The following is a 13420-nucleotide window of genomic DNA, read 5'->3' on the forward strand; positions in this document are numbered from 1 at the left end:
TTAGCATGCTGGGAAAAATCCTAATGGAGTAGCACAACTTACGTGCTCTACAGACATCATTCTCCAATTTACCATTTATGGATGAGTAATATGCATTAAATAAACATGGTATTTTATGGCATTTGTATTGACTGTATTGGTTGTATTGATTAGGATTATAACAGAAAAACAGCTCAAACTAGCTTAAGAAAAAAAATGGATTATAAATATAAATGCTTGTTTTTTCTCCCTGCCTATCAATTCCCTCCTCTTCTCTGCTCCAAATGAGGGGAAACATGGCTGCCAAAATATCTTGCACTTTACATCTCACAGTCCAAGTCCTCAAAGAGGGGCTGGCCTTTTTCAATTCCAATTCCAAAATGTCCAGGGGAGGATTGTAATTGGCCAAGCTTGGGTCAGCTGACCATCCCCAGACCAATCACTATGGCTGGGGGTTTGAGAGTGAGGCAATTTTGTGTTGTTCTGAGAGCTTCACATACATTAACTCCTCATACAACCCTTGAAGGTATACATTATTATTAACCTCACATTATAGGTAAGGAAATTCAGAGAGGAGTTTTCAGAAGGAAGGCATAAACATTGTAGCAAATGCTGAAGTTTGCCCAAACAAAATGGTAGCACTTCTGGTATTCCCCTTCCCGCCTTTTCTGGCAGTCCCCTTCCCCCCTTTTCTGGTAACTCTTCCCCATTACCCCATCCAGAGGAGTTTTCATGTTCTCCTGTGACTTGCTGTTTTATTTTTCAGTAAACTTTGGAGATCTTTTTAAGCCCTATATACCTATTTCATTCTTTTTTTTTCAACCAGTGCTTAGTATTACATTAACTATTCCTATGTTGATGAACAGTTACTTTGGGTTCAATTTTTCACTGTTAGAAACAATACTGTGGGATGAATTGGGAGATTGGGATTGACAGATAGACACTAATATGTATAAAATAGATAACTAATAAGAACCTGCTGTATAAAAAAATAAAATAAAATTCAAAAAGAAAAGTAGAATTAGGAATAAAAAAAAAGAAACAGTACTGTGTGGAACTTCCCTGGTGGTCCAGTGGTAAGGAATCCACCTTACAATGCAGGGGACGCGGGTTAGATCCCTGGTCAGGGAACTAGGATCCCACATGCTGCGGGGCAATTAAGCCCGTGCACCACAACTACTGAGCTGGTATGCCTCAACTAGAGAGCCCATGTGCTGCAAAGTACAGAGCCCACCTGCCCTGGAGCCTGTGCACCACAACTAGAGAAGAGAAAACCTGCACGCTGCAACTAGAGAGAAGCCCGCGCGCTGCAACAAAAGATCGCACATGCCTCAGCAAAGATCCTGCGTGCCGCAGCTAAGACCTGATGCAGCCAAAAATAAATAAAATAAATAAATAATAAATAAGTCTTAAAAAACAAACAAAACAATACTGTGGGAATTCCCTGGCAGTCCAGTGGCTAGGACGCCAGGCTTCCACTGCAGGGGGCCATGGGTTAGATCCCTGGTCGGGGAACTAAGATCCTACAAGCCATGTGGCGCAGCCAAAACAAAACAAAAAACAAAACAAAACAAACAAAACCAATACTGTGACCATACTTGAACATGTATCTTTGTGTAAATGTAAAAGTAATTTTTAGGAATTGCTAGGTAAAAGAATATATGAATTGTACACATAGTATGTATATTGTGTTTACGAACTGAGTATATGTATTGATAGATACTGCTACAAAGACTGGTTTCAATTTACACATGGGCCAGTTTGTCCTTCATACTAACCTCAACAACTCTAAACAGGTAACTTCTAAAGCCTGGGGCATAGATAAGGGTTAATGTGGGCCCAGAGAAGGGACATCTAATCCAGCATGTCAGTTAAGCCTTCTTGGAGGAGATGACTCCTAAGCTGAGTCTTAAAAAGACAAATAGGAGTTAGACAGTAAAAGAAGTGTGAAATGGATTAAAAAGTTAAAGGATGGAAAATATCTAGTGTTAGTGAGGATTTAGAGCAACCAAAACTCTCCTACATTATTTGTGAGAGTAAAATTGGTGAAGCCACTTTGGAAAACCATTAGATAGTATCTACTAAAGCTAAACATCACATATCCTTTGTTCCAGAAAAATACCTAACCAAATGCATATCTATGGTCACCAGAAGACATGTACTAGGATATTCATATGAAAACTATGCTCATCAGCAATGGAATGGATAAGTAAAGTATACTATAATCTCATACAATGAAACACTATACCGCAATGAAAAATAAATGATCTGCAACTATAAATGAAAATATGAATGAATCTCAAACACATAATATTGGGTGAAAGAAGTCAGACACAATGATTACATACTGTCTGATTCCATTATATAAAGTACAAAAATATGCAAAAATCAATGTATGCTATTAAAGTTAGTATAGTGTTACCTTTGTGGAGTTGGGAGGAAATTCGTAGAGACTGAAAGGGAGCATGGAGAAGGCTTCTGAGGTACTGGTAATGTTCTGCTTTTGGACCGAGATGCCGATGATATGGGTGCATTTAGTTTGTGAAATTCATCAAGGAGTACACACACACATGCTTTTCTATATGAACATTATGCTTCAATAAAAAGATGGAAATAAAAGAAGGGGGTATTTGCTTTCAAGACAGAGGAAACAGCGTAAGTACAGACACAGAGGCTTGGTGAGTTCACCTAGGAGCAGCCCTTAGAATGGAAAGAGAAGGAGACCTTGGGAGTGGGAAGGAGGCAGAGGAAATTTATTCAGTAGTGGGAATAAGATTGGCCTGGGTCCCTTCTGATTCTAAGAATCTATGCTTTTATGATTAGCCCAAGGCCATATAGCTAGTTAATTGTCAAAAATGATAAGACCCTATGGAAGACTGAAAACATGACCATAATATTTTGCTGGTCCTCTTGTTAAGAGGTGGAGTCTATTTCCCCATCTTTTAAAACTGGGCGGGCCTGTGACTTGCCTTCATTAATAGAAGGTGGTGGGAGTGATGTTGTGAGAGTCTTGGAGACCAAGACTCAAGAGATGATATAGCTTCCGCTCTTGCTCTCTTAGAATACTGAGCCACCGTGCTTTAAGGAAGCTCAGTGTTATGGCTTGAATTTGTTCCCCAAAATTCATATGTTGAAATCTTAACTCTTTTTTTTTTAACATATTTATCAGAGTATAGTTGCTTTACAATGAAATCTTAACTCTTAGTACCTCACCATATGACATTAAGAAATAGGGTCTTTACAGTACACACACACACAGACACACACACACATACACGGAGAATGCCATGTGAAGATGAAACCAGGGATGGGGTGATGCTATGCACCAAGGAACACCAAAGATTACCAGGAAACCACCCGAAGCCAGGAGGGAAGCAGAGAACAGATTCTCCCTCACAGTCCTCAGAACGAACCAACCCTGCTGACACCTTGATCTCAGACTTACAGTCTCCAGAACTATGAGAAAATAAATTTCTGTTGTTTAAGTCACCCTGTGGTACTTTGTTACAGCAGCCTTAGCAAACTAATATACCTCTTGTTCTCCAATAGGTTAGACTGTTTACATTAGCTTGCTAGGGCTGCCATAACAAAGTACCACAGATTGGGTGAGTTAACAGAAATTTATTTTCTCATTGTTCTGGAGACTGTAAGTCTGAGATCAAGGTGTCAGCAGGGTTGGTTTCTTCTGAGACCTCTCCTTGGTTTGTAGATGGCTGTCTTCTCCCTCTGCCTTCACATGGTCGTCCCTCTGTGTGTCTGTGTCCAAACTTCCTCTTCTTATAAGGACATCAGTCATACTGGATTAGGACCCTCCCTTAGGGCCTCATTTTAACTTATTTACCTCTTTAAAGACCCTATCCTCAAATACAGTCACTTTGTGAGGTACTGGAGGTTAGGGCTTTAACATATGAATAGGGAGGTGGGTATAATTCAGCCCACAAGAGGCCAGTGGAGGAAAACCAAGACAGCAGCACCAAATGCCAGATATGTGAATTGCCAACCTTCCATCTCAGCTGAGCCTCCAGCTGAATGCTGTTACATGAGTGAGCCTAGGTGAAATCAGCAGAACTATTCAGACAATCCACACAATTGCAAGAAGTGATAAATCGCTATTGTTTTAAGCCACTAGGTTTTGGGATTGTTTCTTATTCAGCAATAGATAACTGAAAGAGAAACCCATTTCACATAAATTCTAAGCCAGGCTCAGTTCCACTACACTAGTTAGTGGTAGGCTACATGTTAAATGGATTGTTTAGTCAGGTATTTCATTATTACCATAGAAAAGGAGTGGTACTAATTTATTTTTTTTAATTAAAAAAAATTTTTTTTTTTTTGTGGTATGCGGGCCTCTCACTTTTGTGGCCTCTCCCGTTGCGGAGCACAGGCTCTGGACACGCAGGCCCAGCGGCCATGGCTCACGGGCCCAGCCGCTCCGCGGCATGTGGGACCTTCCTGGACCGGGGCACGAACCCGCGTCCCCTGCATCGGCAGGCGGACTCTCAACCACTGTGCCACCAGGGAAGCCCCGGTACTAATTTATTAATTTAAAATGAATAGATATTATTGCTACTAGTAACATTTATATAGCACTTTGCCAATTGTTTGAAATAGTCTCTTAATAATTTATAAGTTTTTTAATCCAAGAAGTATTGAATCATAGACCCTTGGGGCTAAAAGGAACAAGAGGTCATTTAATCCATCTCCTTATCTTCAAAGAGAATGACTTATTCTATGCCAGCCAGATAAGAATCCTCCTCCTCACTGTCATCCAAAAAAACTTTAAAAATATCGATCTGTAAATGGAACTGTATTTGGCACTCTATAGGCCTTTAAAGATTTAATACAACAACAGTTCAAAGACAAACCATACATAAAACCCAAAGTACTGCATGTGCAAACAGCTTAAAAAGAATGGATAAAAAGGATATGGTATGTACAGGCAATACTCGGACATACTATGGCTTCATTTCCATACCATTGCAATAAAGCAAATATTACAATAAAGTGAGCCAAACAAATTTTTTGGTTTCCCAGTCTATGTGAAAAGTTACGTTTATACTCTACTGGAGTCTATTAACTGTGCAATAGCATTGTGTCTAAAAAAAACGCCACAATATACAGACTTCAATTAAAAAATACTTTATTACTAAAAATGCTAATCATCATCTAAGCTTTCAGCGAGTCAGAGAAGTAACATCAAAGATCACTAACCACAGTGGCTCAGTGGTTAAGAATCCACCTGCAGGGGACACAGGTTCAAGCCCTGGTCAGGAAAGATCCCACATGCTGCGGAGCAACTAGGCCCGAGCGCCACAACTACTGAGCCCACGTGCCACAACTCATGAAGACTGTGCATCTAGAGCCTGTGCTCTGCAACGAGAGAAGCCACAACAGAGAAGCCCGTGCACTGCAATGAAGAGTAGCCCCCGCTCACCGCAACTAGAGAAAGCCTGCATGCAGCAGCGAAGACCCAAAGCAGCCAAAAATAATAAAATAGATAAAATAAATAAATTTATTTAAAAAAAGATCACTAACTGGAGATCACCATAACAAATATAATAATAATGAAAATAATAGTGAAAAAGATTGAAATGTTGCCAGAATTACCAAGACGTGCTACAGAGACACAAAGTGAGCAAACACTGTTGGAAAAATGGTGCCAACTGACTTGTGTGATGTAGGGTTGCCACAAACCTTCAATTTGTTAAAAAATGCAAAATCTGTGAAGCTCAATAAAGCAAAGTGCAATAAAATGAGGTTTGCCTGTATATACAACAGAATTTTATTCATGAGAAAGAAGGGAATCTTGCCATTTGTAACAACATTTTGTGTTAAGTGAAATAAATCAGACAGAGAAAGAAGACTACTTGTATGATTTCGTTTATATGTGGAATCTTAAAAAGCCGAACTCATAAAAACGTAGACTAGAAAGATGGTTAGTAGGGGCTGAGGGAGAGGAGGGGGAGGAGGATTGGTATTGGTCAAATGATACAAACTTCCAGTTATGTGATGAATAAATTCTGGGGCTCCAACGTACAGCATAGTGATTATAGTTAATAATACTGTATTACATACTTGAAAGTTGCTAAGAGAGTAGATCTTAAATGTTCTTACCATGAAAAGAAATGGTAATTATGCGCCTGCTAGAGGTATTCGCTAACTCTATGGCAGTAATAATTTTGCAGTATATAAGTGTATCAAATCAAGGCACTGTACACCTTAAACAATGTTATATGTCAGTTAAATCTCAATAAAACTAAAAAAAGTGTTGGTTGGCCTGGGGTGACCCAGCACTGGAGCCTACAGGCCCTTTGGTGGGGTTGATGGCAGACTCTGGGAGGGCTCACGCCAGGGAGTGCCTCCCAGGGCTTCTGCAGCCAGTGTCCTTGTCCCCGCGGTGAGCCACGGCCACCCCCACTTCTGCGGGAGACCCTCCAACACTAGTAGAATAGCACAAATGATAGCAAAATGTGGTAAGCTTCATGACATTGATCCTGGCAACGATTTCATGGATATGACACCAAAAGCACAGGCAACAAGAACAAAAATAAACAAGTGCAACTACATCAAACTAAAAAGCTTCCGCACAGCAAAGGAAACAATCATCACAGTGAAAAGGGAATGAGTGTCGCTATACTGGGACCCACATTTCAAGATTTGGCAACAAATGTGAATCGCAATATCAGCAGTCTTTCTCTGATTTTTGTGGGCCGTGACTCTGGCTATTTGGGTGGCTCTGTGATTGGTGGAGTTCTTTTTGACAATATGAATCATTTTCTTCTTTTGGGGGTGTCAATGTTCGCTACCACAATTGGTCTTTATCTTGTTCCATTTTGTAAGACTGCGGTGTTACTGATTGTCATGATGTCCATCTTTGGTGTTTCAATTGGCATTCTGGATACAGGTAATCCTATTGCTGGGAATAAACCTAACAAGGAGAAGACAAGCATACAAAGCCCTGGGACATTACTGGATATGTGCTGGCCCATAAAATGGTATAAGTTTTGTGAAAATTGTGAAACCACAAAGCAGTCTCAATAACTGATGACTAGTTTAAAAGTTTCTCTGTTTTATATAAATATATAAAATAGAAAAGATAATAAGAACAAAATAAAGATTAACAGGTATAGAAGTCAATGCATTCCTCCCTCAGTAAAAAATTTCTGGGGCTTCCCTGGTGGCGTAGTGGTTGAGAGTCTGCCTGCTGATGCAGGGGATGTGGGTTCGTGCCCCGGTCCGGATGGATCCCACATGCCGCGGAGCGGCTGGGCCTGTGAGCCATGGCCACTGAGCCTGCGCGTCCGGACCCTGTGCTCCGCAACGGGAGAGGCCACAGCAGTGAGAGGCCCGCGTACTGCAAAAAATTCTGTACTTGTACCATAGAATAAAACGTTGAGTTAAAAAAATAAATAAAGCTTAAAAAAGAAGAAAAATGCTACATATGAAATTACATTTTTCTTCCAATTTATCTACACAGATATTTTGAGCCCATGTAGATAATATAGACAGACATTAACATAACTATACAAACATATGCATTATATAGGTAAAAGAAAAGATTTTGAGAAACATGACAGCTCCCAAATATTTGAAGGGCTGTTGTGTAGAAGAAAAGTGAAATTTATCCTATGTAGCTACTGGGTGGAACTAGGACCAGGGGTGAAACAGATGGAAGTTTCAGGGTGGCATGTGTCAGTTTACCTTTAAGAAGAACTTTCTGACAATTAGAACTCTTCAAAATAAATGGGCTCCCTCATTGGAGTTATTGTACAGGGAATTCCAGAAGATTATCCTAGATGACCTCTAAGGTTCTTTCTAACCCTATGACATTGAGCCGTATGTCAAAATTAAACACATTTGGGGGATGTAGAGGGAGGTAATTGACTTTTATAGGCAAATAATTGTTAACCAGCTGTGGTTATTTTAGGTAGGGGCCAAGTAGAGTACAGGGAAACTATTATGTCTCTATGGATAAGTCTGAGATTTTCCTAAGAGGGAGGCAGGATCTGAGTAGAACCCTGAATACTGTAAAGGGAGTCATTTGGGCACCATATTGGGGAGAATCTGAGTATTGCAAAAGTCAGAGTTAAAAGGAAGACATCCTAGAAATAGGCCTATTGGATAAAACATATATGCCTGCTATAGAAGGGGTGGGTATTTGAGGAACAGGAGCTGATGAACATTAGGCAATTATAATCCAGTGTATCCTGGAAAATAATTCTGAAACATCAGGTGAAAAATTTAGACATTGTACATGATGAAGGGGAGGGGAAGCACAGTCAAAGCAATGAGAGGAAGAAGTATTTTTCTTTTAGTGAATTGCTTGGTGAGGAACCTAGAAAGAAAAGGGTAGCAGCAGGAGAATCCAGCAGAGAGATGATCTGAGTCTAAATGAACACTGTATCCATATAGACAGAGAGAAAGAAATATTGACTAATATGGGAGAAAATGTAAGGATGTGGCAATAGCCTGGAAATCCAGATGGGTAAAGACAGGGATCAGTGAAGCATTGCTTACCAGTTCCCTGCTTCTGGAAATAGTGGTATTACTCCGATTATAGGGAAGGTAAAGATGATGAGCATCTATGTCTTCATTGTGCCTTGTTGGTGTTGATGATGGGTTTGATTTTTGGGGCCGTCCCCTGGCCACTGCTCAGGTGAGGCTGTCCCTGTGCTACTGTGCACCATCCCTGCTCCTTTTTTTCATCCGGTTTCTGCACCTGCCTGGAGTTCGCAGCTGCCCTCATTTCAGCTTGAGCTAATACTACTTGGGATTGTTTTAAATGTTTTAATCGTTTTAAATGTTTAATTGTAATTCTCAGGTGAGTCACTTGGGCTTGGTTACATTGAGATGAAATAGTGTCCTGCACATAAGTAAGTAGGTTTCTCCCTGGTCTTTCAACACCCCCCCCCCAATTCTGAAAATTCCCATTTCACTTTGAAAAACATCTCCACTTACAAGATATTTGCTTCAGTCTAGGCAGGATCTTAAGACTCTCTGGTAGAGGAATATTCATATGCTAAACAAAGGTAATATTTCACATGCAATAGTTCACATGTGCAGGTAACTGGTGATGACCAGGTAGGAATGACTAATAAAGCGATATATGATTCCACCTGTTTTTATTGGTTGATTGGTGTTTTTGTTTTTAGTTAAATAAAGGTGGCAGGTGGTGGATAGGGGCTCACATGAATAAATACTGTAGAATTTGTTCTATTATCTAAGCATATACCACCTGAAAAAAATTAGGCCTGGAAAAGTTGATGGATTTCTGAAAACATTACATTTTTTGTACTAATAGTAAGTGCTTGTATGATGCTTTTTATATGCCAAATACTGTTTTAAGTGCTTTATGTATATTAACCAATTTAATTCTCACAACAGCCCTGTGAGGTAGGTACTGTTGCTGTCGCCATCACTTCACAGATGAAGAACTGATGCACAAAGAGGTTAAATATTTGTCTAAGAGCAAACGAATATTGAGCCCAGTTTTGACCTCAAGCACTTAAGTGCCTCCCTTAACCACCACACTATACTACACTTACCCATTACATACTATGAAAGAATTAGAGAAGCCAGACCATTATCCCCCAAATTAAATTCTCTCAGATAATAAAAATCAAACAACAAACCAAATCATGGCTCTATGACCACCTTTATCCCTTGTCAATGATTTTTTTTTTCAGTAGTTGCAACACTTCAGGAATTAAAAGGAAAAGACAAAGTATTTTAAACACAGGAAAACTTTGACCAAATGGAAAATTCATATTGTATCCAGTGCTAAAGCATAGTGTTTCTGTTCCCGTCTGGTGGGCAATTTCAGTTATTTCTGGTCATACCCTGGATAGCAACGGAATAATTTCAGAGGACTTTTATAGTAGTGAGTATTAATGGTTCATCTAAGGTCAGCCCGGTTCTATGAAAGACATGTAAAGGAGAGCTGTATCCACCTTTTTCCCTGAAATTTATCTTCCCAATGGTTGTTTCGTTGCTTCTTTGCAATGGCTCCCACATCCTCTGCTTTAAAGCAAATTTTCAGTGTGGTACCTCCAATAGTTGATGCTTTTTATAAAGGAAATAGGGAAGCTAAATGAATAGCTAAAGAATAATTATCAAGTTCTTTGAGAATGTAAAAAACTGGATCAATATTAACATGCAAGAATGCTCAGTAGGGGGGAGATGATAAGTGAATATTTATACATATATATGTATGTGTGCGCGCATTAAAAACATTTCTGCCTGAGTCACTGTCTTTAGACAACATAAGTTAAAGATAAGTTCTCATTCAGAAACAGGGTCAAAGGTAGTTTTATTTTTCTCCTTTGTCATCAAAGGAGACCTGACCACGTGCACTATATATAAAGCATGCCGGTAGGAAGATTAGCTTTACTGTCAAGCAATGTAAGGGTAACAGAAACACACGTGGTTACACGGTAAAGGAGTTCAAGAGGAATTCATGGTAATACGATAGGAGGAACTGGGTCATAACTGCTTCTCCAATGAGACTGTAGAGTGCAGACAACCGAGGCGAGTGCAACTTAACATTATGAAATAGTTTCAAAAAATTACAATGAAATAAGGTACCTTTTTATTATCTTCATGTAAATTTTATATCATTTACTTTTGACTGTAGGTCGGCTTGGTGACGAGGGTATTTAAAGGAATTCTCCGGGGCATTTTAGGGAGCCTCACCTGGATGGCAAGCACCAAACGCCTTGTGCTTTTCTGTCCCAACTGTGCCTGCTAAAGAGCGAGCTGTGCACCTGGGGCGCTCAGCGCGACTGATTGATTTGACAGGTGGAGGTGGGACAGGGAAGGCTTTAGACCGACCAACCCTAAAAAAGGCGGTAGCATATAGAAACGAACGTGGGAGGAGGTGGCTAAGGCGGATTCGGATGTGGGAGGCCGAGGTGCCGCGAACGAACCGAAGGGCCGAAAGACATGAAGCAGCGGTAGGCGTGCCAGTGAGGTAGGTACGAGGGCTGCGGGGGACGGGGGCGAACCCACCCTCCGAGGAGAAGGGGCGCGCGGACGAGCCGGGACCGGGGCGGGGCGGGGCGGGGCCGCCGGGAAGCCCTCCCTCCGAGTAGCGGAGGTGACTGGTCGGGTGGGGGGCGGGAGACGCTCTGTCCCACGCTCTCCCAGTGCTCGGTGGTTTAAAGATGGCGGCGGCGGCGGCGGCAGCAGCGTTGAGGGCGCGGAGCCGCGGAATGGGGAGGGAAAAGGAGAATCTGTGAGGCGTCGAGAGGCAGCGCGGCAGCTGCTGTGAGGAGTCGGGTGGGAAGACGCCGGTGGCCGGACCGCTCAGGGCCGGGGCCTCGAGTGGGAAGGAGAGGCCGGAGCAAGCGCTTGGAGCCCGAGGCCGGAGCCGAGGAGGAATGTGACCACGGGTCGGCGGGGGCGCGGGAGTACGCAAGTGCAGGGATGGGGCAGCAGGTGGGCCGCGTCGGGGAGGCTCCGGGGCTTCAGCAGTCGCAACCCCGCGGGATCCGGGGCAGCAGCGCAGCCAGGCCCTCCAGCCGCAGGCGGGACCTGGCGGGGCGCACCGCAGAGGCCGGCTTCAATATCTTCACCCAGCACGGTGAGTGTGTCCGGGAGCCGGCGTGAGGGCGTGGGGAAGGCCGGAGGTGGGGTTGGGGCGGGGTGGGAGGCAGACAGGCAGCTCTAGGGGGTCGAGGGGTGGAGGGGTGCCCAAGAGTGGGGGCGGAATCTGCTGCCATCTGGGCCAGTCACGGGAGGCGAGTCACACCCCTCCCCCTCTCCCGTCTCCAGCCTGGCTGGCAGCTCCCGGGGGCGGAGGAGGAAAGAGAAGTGGTCTTAGGGACCTTGGATGGACTGTCTTCTGCACTGGGACGCGACTGTGGGGCTCGGGGAAGACGGTGGATAGTGTCCTCAGGGGAGAGAAGGGTGAAGGGAGGTGTGAGCTCAGTCCAGGTGTTAGTAGAAATCGGTCGTTAGCGAAGGGAGCATGAGTTGTGCCTCGAGGGATTGGGAAATAGGAACTGAATCTCGGTAGGTAGTGGCCTTTGAAGTATATACGTATAAATCAGGCAATGAGCAGTGTCAGGATAGTGAACAGTGTCCTGAAATACCCTTCTACGGGAAAGATAAGGGTAGTATCTTAGCACTTTGAATTTCTTTTTTTTTTTTTCAAACTGGAAATGAAGGGCTTTGCCAAACCATCCTCTGTTCTGCTCTTTCGAGTAGGACACATTTCTGAGATGGCTGGCAGGGGTTAGAGGTTGGTGGGCATCATTAGGACTTTGGATACAAACAAGAGTTTTTCTTCCTACCAGGTGTGCATATATATATATACATATACACACACACACATACATATTTACATCCTCTGTATGGTCTGGAACCTATTACTTTGTCCTCATTATCAAGGTATTTTTAAAACAGTTGTCTCCAGACTCGTGATCACGTACTCCAAGAATTTATGTATCTTTATTACTGTACTAATGGGTAACTTAGAAATGTACACAGAAACAGAATTTAAGAAAGGATGAGATGAAAAAATAAATATGACAAGAGTTCTAATAAATTTTTTCCAGCAGCCCAGTGGATCCTTTTGCACTTCCTCTGAGCTGCACCCACACCACTTTTGAGGCCACTTGTCTAGAGGAAGGGAGAATGGAGAAGGGGGGATAAAACCAAAATTAACCTTCATGGAGTTGAGATACCCTAAGACCTGAGAGAGGCTGAAGAGATAGATGTGACTTCTGTATAAAGGACTGGCTAGTTGAGGTTGGATGAGAGGTAGCAAACTGGACTTTCACTGAAGAGGCATGTGGAAAATAATAAAAGATAAAAGAAGGTATTCTATACTGTGTAGTGTAGGGAAGACGAGGAAGGAAAAGAAGTGTGAACTATTCCTCAGAAATGGAGTTTTGGAGGAAGTTAAGACAAATGATAGTATGCAGAGAAAGAGATGAACCTTAGAAGCTGTGACTGCTAGGTGAGTTGTATCAGAGTTCTGGGTTTGGACTTTGTGAACAACCTGAGTTTCCTAATGGAAGAGGTATAGGTGATTTGGGCTATTCAGGAGTTACGTGTCTACTCTAAAAGATGTGAGTGAGCTTCTCTTTCAGGTATATAAACATTTTATGAAGGTGCCATATAAGTTAGTCTGTATTGAAATCAGTTCCAGAAACATAGGAGCAAAGAATGGGTAAATAGCTTTCAGGGAAGAAATGATCCAAGTAGCTTTGCTTTGTGGGACGTGTTAGTTATGTATTAAACTTGGCCCAGTAATGGTGATCCTCTTCCTCTAGCATCTATTCAGGATGTAAGATTTTCTGAGAAGGAGGAGGTCATGAAGAATGGAATAGGAGGAGATTTTGAAGGATGAATAGGATTTGGATCTATGGAGCAAGAAAAAGAGGGCAGGCTGTGCAGGAGAAACAACTTAAGTGTGAACAATTGAAATGAACGTAAT

The 13420-nt window shown here is 42.3% G+C and overlaps 1 protein-coding gene across 4 annotated transcripts in view; it reads left to right on the forward strand.

Annotated features, from left to right (window-relative positions):
- Nucleotides 1-11125: 11125 nt before the first annotated feature.
- ABL2 (ABL proto-oncogene 2, non-receptor tyrosine kinase) overlaps nt 11126-13420 on the forward strand; it is a 102428-nt gene continuing 100133 nt past the window's right edge. For 2 of the 4 annotated variants that reach the window (XM_029227472.1, XM_029227477.1), the window contains exon 1: nt 11126-11560. In XM_029227472.1, coding sequence (XP_029083305.1) covers nt 11404-11560 — 157 coding nt within the window. In that variant the 5' untranslated portion in view covers nt 11126-11403. The remainder of the gene's footprint in view (nt 11561-13420) is intronic. The other 2 variants (XM_029227471.1, XM_029227476.1) reach the window with 1 other exon arrangement.

Source organism: Monodon monoceros, unplaced genomic scaffold (assembly GCF_005190385.1).
Source record: "Monodon monoceros isolate NGI ecotype Baffin Bay Population unplaced genomic scaffold, NGI_Narwhal_1 Super_Scaffold_18, whole genome shotgun sequence".
Classification (NCBI taxonomy): Eukaryota; Metazoa; Chordata; class Mammalia; order Artiodactyla; family Monodontidae; genus Monodon; species Monodon monoceros.